General features: G+C 33.2%; 1 protein-coding gene across 1 annotated transcript in view; it reads left to right on the top strand.

The window, feature by feature from the left end:
* The first annotated feature begins 5,978 nt into the window (after window positions 1-5,978).
* Window positions 5,979-9,802, top strand: part of LOC149837557 (RPM1-interacting protein 4 (RIN4) family protein) — an 8,939-nt gene continuing 5,115 nt past the window's right edge. The window contains exon 1 of the mRNA XM_090007422.1: window positions 5,979-6,084. Within this exon, the coding sequence (XP_089863548.1) occupies window positions 6,079-6,084 (6 nt within the window). The 5' untranslated portion in view covers window positions 5,979-6,078. The remainder of the gene's footprint in view (window positions 6,085-9,802) is intronic.

Raw genomic sequence — 9,802 nt, 5'->3', positions numbered from 1 at the left:
GGCACGTGTGAATGGGGTTTCTAGAGGTTTTTTATGGATTGAATAATAAAATTTTAGATCTTTATGCTTAAATCAGGTCATACTTCAGATCCATTATGAAAGAGTAATTTGTTTTAATCATAACTTTCTGTCTAAATGTCTGATTAAGGCACCATTTGATGCGTTAAGAATATAACATCCTCAAATTTATTTATATTTTAAGTGTAAAACCAAATTCAATCATTTTGGTGGTTAAAAATGCACTCAAAGTAGGCTTTACCTGAAAATAAGATTTTCATTGAACAAGTTATATTGTTTTCATCATAACTTTCTACTCTGATATTGTATTGACCTATTTTTTAGCTTGTTAAAAAGCTAAGATTATCTAGTTTAATTGATATTTTGAATAAAAGTCTAAAAGATGTCATTTTGGAGTTTGAAACTTTAAGCTAGCAAAACTTTATAATGACCTTGTCAAAATTGAGGTGTCTACACCAGGTTAGGTCGAAAGGTGAGTTTCATATAAACTATATATATGTGCATATTGATTTATTTCATTCTGAACTTTTTTCTTTGTTTGTAGTTATAAGCATTTAATAGCTCCATGCATATTTGCATTTGGTTGTTGTTGTTGATATATTTTTGTATGTTTTTTTGCGTTTTATTTAATTTTGTCATCAGATTTATCGTTTACTATATTTGGGGTATATATATATATATATTTGTATTATAGCTAATTCATGTTTGTTTGTTTGTCTAATATCATATGTCTTATATGTGTATCTTAGGTCTTTCACAATATAACACCTTAAGGAAAATAAGGCAGCAGAAAGGAAAGAAAGGTTGATGAAAACCAACCATGTGAAAAGACTCCGACTATAGAGTTACCCGAGCATGATTTCTACATTGACAATTTGTTAACCAGTGATGTAAGTACTAGGTTTGCATGTTTGTTTGTTAAGTTTGTATATAGACTCATTTGAATTTAATATTAACATCATATATGACGATTGTGTAACATTTATATAGATTAATAGAAAGACTTATTCAGAATTACAATAAGGATATGGCAGCAGAAAATGAATTAACAAAGATAATTTACCTTACCTTTTATTTCTCGGTAAGTCTCCAAAGTGATAGTTCTCATGTTTTTCTACCGACTTAGAGAAACTAATTGCTTAACATTGTTTATAGTAAATGGTTGAATATCCTAATATGAAAGAAGAGGCTCATACTTTTTTGGAGAACCAAAACACGTTGTATCTTTTTCAAAAATATGATAAGGTATATGTTAAATAACATTGCATACTTATATTTACGTTTAAATATAGATAAATTACTTATTTCTTGAACTCAATATATGTTGCAAATTTTAATTCCTCTCAATTAGGAAACTGAACATTGGTTTATATGGGAGATGGTCATGAAATAAAATGAGTTCAGGCTCTACAATTTTATGGGGTTCGTATATAATGCAGATAAAGACATAAAAAAATAGTATGAACTCATTATTTATTCAATAATATTCTCTAATATTAGGCATGATTAATGTTGGGTTGTAGGTTAAATTTTTGCAAAGTTTTTTGGCTATAACGTTTACTCAGATTGGATGGTTTGTTCCATGGATGGTATTCTGCAATAAAAGAATGAGTAATTACTTTGCACATGTGTCTAAATTCAATATATACTTGTACATAACTTTTTATATGATTGTTATAGTAAAGATTGTGGTATATTTGTCATAATGTACATGCTATACTTGGACAAAAACATGAGCCTACACATTTATATTTCTTGTTTTATTGTATTCTTGCAATGTAAGCTAATTAATTGTTTACTAACGACCATTTTTTTAGGTTGGTGCAAGTGTATGATCAATTATTATAGGAAATTGAGGAAGAAGAACGAAAAAAAGATAGCAATGTAAGCAACGATGCAAAAGGAACAACAATAGAAAACATCTCCCACAAGGGAAGCGAAGCTTACTACTTTAAAAGGATTATAAGCCAAACATAAAGATCCAGAAGAGGAGGCACCGAAGGACCTTGATGAGGAAGTTGACATAAAGCAAATGCGAGATTTTTTGAGTCATTGTTGACAACATTATAATTAGATGTGTCATAAATTACTTTATAAATTATTTTGGTTACAAAGTTATGCACTTTTATTGTTTGTTACCTTTATGTCAAATTTACTTTGATTACAAAACTATGCAGGTTCATTTTGAATGAATGTAATAAATATATATATATATATATATATATATATATATATATAAGAGTTTATTTTTTAATGAATGAAACGAATATATGTATGATCATATTTATTTTTTAATGAATGAAATGAATATATGTATGGGCATATTCATTTTTTTTTATGAATAAATGGAATGAATGATTGTATGAGCATGCTCATTTTTTAATGAATAGAATGAATGATAATATATATATATATATATATATATATATATATATATGACAATGTTTAATTGGACGACATCCACACATTAGAATGTGCAAACCGTAGGTCATTCATAATAGAGGACAACCTTAGGTCATCCCTGACTTGCGCACTCTGACTGCAAATATAGTCTAACATAAATACAATATGAACTTTATAAATGTAACCTTTAAATCTCTTTTAAGTAAATACTCCTCAAGAAAGGTCTATAAATGTTCGTTGGCAATAGCGGAATAGCAGTTGTGAATGTCCTTGACTTTCATATAATACAACCTTTGCAAATACAATATGAACTTTGCAAATTCATCGAGTCTGGAGAAGTCCTCTGAATATATTTGCAATTGAGTTTTGCATACAATCAACACATTTATGCAGATGGTTGCACATATTTGTCGATCTCCTCGATTAGTATTTACTTAAAAAAAATTGTAGGTTATATTTGTGAAGTTCATATTGTATTTGCAGATGTCGTCACATATTTACAAATCTTCTCGATGAGTATTTACTTAAAAAAAATTGCAGGTTATATTTATGAAGTTCATATTGTATTTGCAGATGTCATTACATATTTACAGATCTTCTCAATGAGTATTTACTTAAAGGAGGTTCATAGGTTATATTCGCAAAGTTTGTACTTTATTTGCGAAGGTTATACTATATTTGCAGAGGTCTCACCATAGTGCAAAAGTCAGAGACATTTGCAAACCTTCTCGAATGTTATATTGATATTTGCGAATATCGGTAGACATTTGCGAACCACCTCAAGGAGTATTTACTTAAAAGAGATTTGCAAGTTATATTCACAAAGTTCGTACTATATGTGCAAATGTTATCCAATTGAACCTTGTCATACATATATTATAACTCATTTTGTTAATTAAAAAATGAACCTACTCATACAATCATTCATTCATTCATTAAAAATGAACTTGCTTGCATATATTCATTTAATTCATTCATTAAAAATGAACATGCTCGTACAATCAATTATTCATTTATTAAAAATGATTTTACTCATACATATATTCATTTCATTAATTAAAAAATGAGCTTGATCATACATATATATTCATTCATTTATTAATTAAAAATAAACATGCTTATACAATTATAAGTTTTTCATTCATTTAAAAATGAATATGCTCATACAATCATTCATTCATTAAAAATGAATATGCTTATACATATATTTATTTTATTCATTTAAAAATAAATTTACTCATACATATGTATATATATATATATTCACAATATATATATTCTTGTTATAAACAATATATACAAACAAAAAAATATATCTATACAAATTATATGTATTTGTGAATGTATCTATGCAACGAAAATAAATGGGGGCACCATGTTGCTGAGGTTGCAACTACTTTCCTCGTGCCCTTAGCTCCTCAAACTTCATATCCTTGTTAGAGATAATGAGATCATTGGTAGAGAGCAGTGTTGCTTGAGTTTGCGAAAACTCTTGTAGACCCAAAATAATGAGGTCCTTGATAGACAACTCTTTGTCTTTGGATTCAATCAGATCTTGTAGCCTATGAATTTCAACTCTTGCAAGAACTAAGTCTATACTCTCTCTACTTGAAGTCCTTCATTGAAAGAGCTAAGTTTGTCTACTTTGTTGCTAAAGAAGTCAGACATTTACCAATTTAGACATTGGGCAGATTTCAAACATTATATGTCATTCCAGGAAACATGTTATTTTTGTCGTACTATGGTCATTTTTTGAAATATCATGGTATTATCAAAAGCTGATAAAATACAAAAAACATAGTAGTTTTAAAAAAAATAAGCTACGTATAGAAGTTTTTTTATTTTGTTTTGATATAACAAATTTTTTATTTATTTTTGGTATATTTTGCCTATTTTCTCAATTTTTTTAAATGTTCATGTGTTGATAAAGAAAAGCAAAATTTCCAATGAAAAACAAAATCTTTTATATGGCAAGATTTCTTCATGATAATGAGATTTGCTACATTGGTTGAAAATGGACGGGGTTCATTGGATCTCTGGTTTGCATATTGCACCTTTGTCTAGAATATAGATCTAAATTATGATCTGTTTGAGTATTCAAATCAGACTGAGATTTATTAGATGGAATTTTTGTGGATCGGGATCTTGATTCACATAAGGGAATATCTTTGATCAAATTTATGTTCAGATCCCTATTGCATCAATTATGCTTTTGCTTCCAAACCTTTTTATTGGATTATCTCACTTCTTGAATTATGGATCTGGCTTTGAATTTATCGCTCCATAAGCTTGGCCCACCTCAACCACGATTCACTCTAATCCGACTTGTGTTGAGATAAGTAATTCAGGCAGGATCCACTTTGATTCATGTAGTAACTGATGCAAACGCAACTCAGGTAAACGGATTGACCCAAATCTGTATCCGATCTTTATCCATCTCAAATCTGCATATAGTGCAATCCGAAAAAGGTTTTCATAAAACGCCAATATGGATGTAACTAGTCCAATGTAAAGTCAGATTTGGATCATAACCAAGTGTCCAATCCTTCTTCAACCATTAGCTCTTGGCTCAGCTAATCTCGTTTCACAAAATATCACCAATATCACGACTTTATTGTAATAGATTTAGACACTAATTTTTATTTTTACTCGAAGAAACCGCCCCAAGCACAGAGACCTAGCCACGCTAGCTAGGGATGGCAGTGGACCGGGGGAAAGCGGGGCCCCGCCCCACCTCGCCCCGTTTGGACCAGGGACAAAGGGTATGAAACAGAGATGGAGGCGGGGACGAAGGTTAAAATCCATTCCCGTTCGGGGATGGACGTTCACTTTTCCCCGCCTATTCCCCACCTCATCCCCGCCACTTTCCCTGCCTCAATCCCCGCCCCGCCTCATCCCCTTTTGAACCGGGGATGGAGGACATGAAACGGGGATGAAGGCGGGGGTGGAGGTTAAAATCCATCCCCGCACGGGGATGGAGGCGGGGATGGAGGTTCTAATCTTAAGGCGGGGCGGGGGTGGAGACCTTGTCCCCCGCCCCGCTGCCATCCCTAACGCTGGCTCAGCCTACTGTACTTATGATTGTTGTCCATGTCGGCGTAAAACTTCAAGGACTTACCCCTCGACCCCACCCACGGAGTCTCAAAGCTTCCGCGGGGGTGACGCCCATGGGATTTGAACCTAGACTTTCCGTCAGACGGCCTAAGGCCCATCCCACTACGTCAAACCCCTTGGGTCAGTTTTAGACACTAATATCTCCCTAATTATTGCAACATTTTCAAAATAATGAACGTTTTGAAATTGTTGAAACACGTTCACCTAATAATTATCCAATAAAAACTTTGAACTTTTCATATTATTTATATATTATTCACATGTTGTCTTTTCTGATATTTTCCTAATCTTCCATCTACATACCGAGATTTGTTACAGTCATATCCGATCCGTTTGCGAGTGGAAGTGGTTTCCCAAGGTTAAACGAGGGAGGGGCTCACGGTATCGTTGCCGTTGGAGATTTCTTATTTTTAGACAGTGGTTAATGCTGGCTGACTCGGACGGCCACCCGCTAAAGGCACGACGTGTATAAACAGACGCACACTCTCTCTCCTTCTTCGTTTCGTTCCGATCGTCCTCATCTCTCTCTCTCTCGGGGAATCCATGTCGGTAAGAATTGTTTGATTTTTTCTTTTGATTTTCGCTGCAGATTGTTATCTTCTTGATCCTGTGGAAGGATTTCTTTCCGTTTGATTGAATCGGTTGTTGATGATGCCCGTTAAAATCGGTCGAAAATTCGGTGCATTTTACCCTAACATTGCTTGGAATTTCTCTCTATCGTGTTTTTTGCCCTTCGATGATGCAGCTTTTTTGGTAGAATTGATCAGAATCCGTTGTTGCGATTTGTGCCCTCTTTTTTTCTTCTTCTTATTGTTTGGTTTGGATTATGGGATTCAATCTTTTTTTACTTTGAATGCCAATGGAGAATCTGAAAATGAAGATTTTCTTGTGGTTGATTGGGGATGCTTCATTTATTAGCTTCTGTTTCTGTTGGGTTTTGACATCATGGGATTAAACGTCATTGGGAATCAATCATCTTTTTGTTTTTCATTGGTTTTAATCCCTTTGTATTTCTTTTCTAAGTCACGATGAATATGTTAGAATTTTGTGCTTTGCTGCTTTGGTTGATGAAATGTGAATTTATTACCGTGGGCGGTCTTCTTTCTTGTTAATCGTTGTTGTGTTGTATTATTCAGTACACATTTTAGAAAACTTTTGTATAGTTATTGTATGTTGACTTCATTTGGCGCCCTCTATCAATTTCTTGGGATGTCTGTTCTAATCGGATGAATATTCCTTTTTTGATGTATCTCTATCTTGTCATGTAATGGATACAAGCATTGCATCCTCAACTAAATTAATATTGGCAGCTTAAAACAATAGATGTTGAATGGTGAGATACCTGTTCTAATACTCTTAGGTAGTTATTTGAGAGGCTGATGATGTGGAAGTTTTTTCTTCTTTTCTTTTTCTTCTTCTCCTAATATCTTTGACTAATTTTATTGCATATAGTAAATGAAGATTTTTTCAGCTGTCCATGCAGTGTTGTTGTTTTTCTTTTCCTTTTTTATTGTTGATTTTTTTGTTCTACATTATGTTCAATACTTCAATTTGTTAGGAAGGTGTTGTTGGGCCCTATCTTGCTTCCTTTTTATGTTTACCTTGGTTATGTTATTTTCTCTACAAAACAGGGATTCTGCTGTTGATATAAGATATGCATATTTTAAATGAATGTGTCTTGCCAAGTTTATTGATCTTGTTTTGGACCATAAAATGCTCTGTGTTGTCACCAGGAGTAAGCAAGGTCAGGAGTAGAAGTTCCAGGTTAAAAGTGAGGATTCCTGTAGAGAATATGTACACTTGACAGTTAATAAGTCCTAAAATTAACTAATGTGAAGGATGCATGTCTATGCATCTATATTTGTAGATGAATGTAGGTCTGTTATATGTACTAGTTTATATTTCTTATATAAAAAGTCATGTGCATTTATAGGTTGCACACTTTTATTTTGCATAGAAGCTTTATGTGATTTTTCACATGCAACTCTTTCTTTGGGAAAAGTCTGAACTAAAGTTATGGGCATTTTTTTTTTTTTAATCTTTGTGAATTAGATGAAATACCCGAATGTGAATCACATTTTTCCGTTCTCTGGGGTGTCAGTTGAAAGTGGGAAGTGAACTAAATATAAGAATCTGGTGGCTATGTCATAAAGAAAACAGAGTCAATATAAAGGTCTATAAGGGCTTTTCAATTTGATATCCAGCAAGAATACATTCTTTGCACCTACTAAACATAATTCCTAGGAAAACATGAACATTGAAGAATAATGTTGCCTTAGAGAAGAATGGTGGATAGGAGGGGATTTTAGCGCAACATGTTTGACTTAGAGAGGTACGCATGGTGCCTGTTTAACAGACAGGGTAAGGCCTTTCCTATTTTCTATCAACAAAGAGGAACCTACCAAGTTTGCAGCTCCCTTCATTGCTTCCAATTAGACAATCAAATTGTGTGCACCTTATCGGGATAGTTTGAGGACAATCAAATTTTATGCACCTTATAGTCATAGTTTGTGTCACTCTGTTTCATGAACTAAATTCTTTGAGTATCGTTTTGATTTGGTATTTCTAATTATTGTTCTTATAGTTCTCTTTTTTCTTTTTTTCTTCAATTAAGAAATTGAAAATCCTATTTCATAGTATTATGTCGCTACAAAAGGTTAGTCTATTGTTATTTTTGTCCATCCAGGCAACATAAACCATGGAAAAGTTAGTGGATTTTGTCAAACCTTAAATTTCTTTCTCCTTGTGTCAAACCTTATTTCTGTTACTTTTCATTGCTAACATGGGCAATCATGCCATGGAGTCACCAAACATCATTCTTTGTCCCCCCATCAAAACGCCATCTAGCAATTATCAGGAACCTAATTCTGGAGGGTGAATCTACCAACCTTTTTTAGTTCAGGCTAAGCTGGTTAGAAGAGGGACTTGAAGCACTGAAGTAGGAATAACTGGGTGTTAGCATCCATCCTCTTAGGCATGGCACAACTGTTAAGATAAATGTATCTTTGTATTGTTTTTACCGAAGTATACTGAGGTATACTTATCAGTACTTTCTTTGTATTTGTAACTCTTTGTATTCTTTTTTGTATTTTAGGTATATCCTTGGTATACCTATTAGGTATTTAGTCTTTAGAATAAGTACACTCAATTTATACTTGTAAGGGTAGAATAGAAACTTTCATTTATATATTTTTTTATTATTAGACATTATTTAATGACTAATATTAGTATTTTTTTTTTGGTCAAGCTGTTTTGACCAAGTAGCCGGCTAGTCCTCTCCTTTCCTCCCTCTCACTCTCTTATATAAAGAGTGTGTGTGCATGAGTGTTGTACTGATGTGTTCTTATATATTTCCTGTACATTTTTCATTAATAAAATATTTAATTTTTTTTATGTCTTGTTTTTTCTTCATGGCTATGCATGGTTTATTGTATCCAGTCAAATGCATCTGGACTTCATTTATGTTGTCTTTTTTTTGTGTTTCTTGTGCCTTGGGTTCTGTGCCATTTCATGACAACAACATGGATGTTGCTCTCTTTTGGTTGTAATCATATATTAACATCTGGTGCAGTGCTATCAAGCTACCTGCCATGTGGCACTTTTGGTTTAGAATCAGAGGTCAACCTGCTTAAATTCTTTAGGGGGAAGTGCAAGATTTTTGTGCTTGGAGGAATCTGCAGCAACAATGAATCATACACTTATTCTAGGTCTTGAGGTTGGAGATGGATCAATCAGAATTCAAAAACTGCAATGTTATTTCAAATGATTTTCTGCAACTTCTTGGATAGAAGCTATTCTTGGTACTCCATACTACCCAAGCCTTTAGAAAATCACATTTTCCCATGCAGCTTATATGAGCGCATTCACAATACAACAGGGTTTTACCACATTTCCTTCCCAAGTATAACCAATGCTTTTGCTTATTTATTTCCAGATGGTGAATAATTCAGCAATTTTAAATTTCTGATCTCCACTGACCCATTTTTTATGTGTGAGTTGATCAAGTGATCATACATTTTCATTCCTTTTCTGAACTGCTGATATGCTTTTCATTTGTATTGGCTATAATGTGTGATGATAAGGCTATGTTCTTAATGGATATGTTTTGATAAGTTTGTCCCTTTGCAAGAGATTTACCCTGACTTCCGGCAGCACCCCTCTCATAATTAAAGCGATTTAAGTACAGGATGCACTACAATTAGCAATATGATTTGTTAAAGTTGCACTATTCTTTTGGTGCTTGATAACCCTGCTAATTCTATCCTTG

Source organism: Nuphar pumila, chromosome 5 (genome assembly GCF_984573655.1).
Source record: "Nuphar pumila chromosome 5, dmNupPumi1.hap1.1, whole genome shotgun sequence".
Classification (NCBI taxonomy): domain Eukaryota; kingdom Viridiplantae; phylum Streptophyta; class Magnoliopsida; order Nymphaeales; family Nymphaeaceae; genus Nuphar; species Nuphar pumila.
The sequence above is the reverse complement of the archived record's forward strand: the minus strand, read 5'-3'. Positions and strand labels throughout refer to the sequence as shown.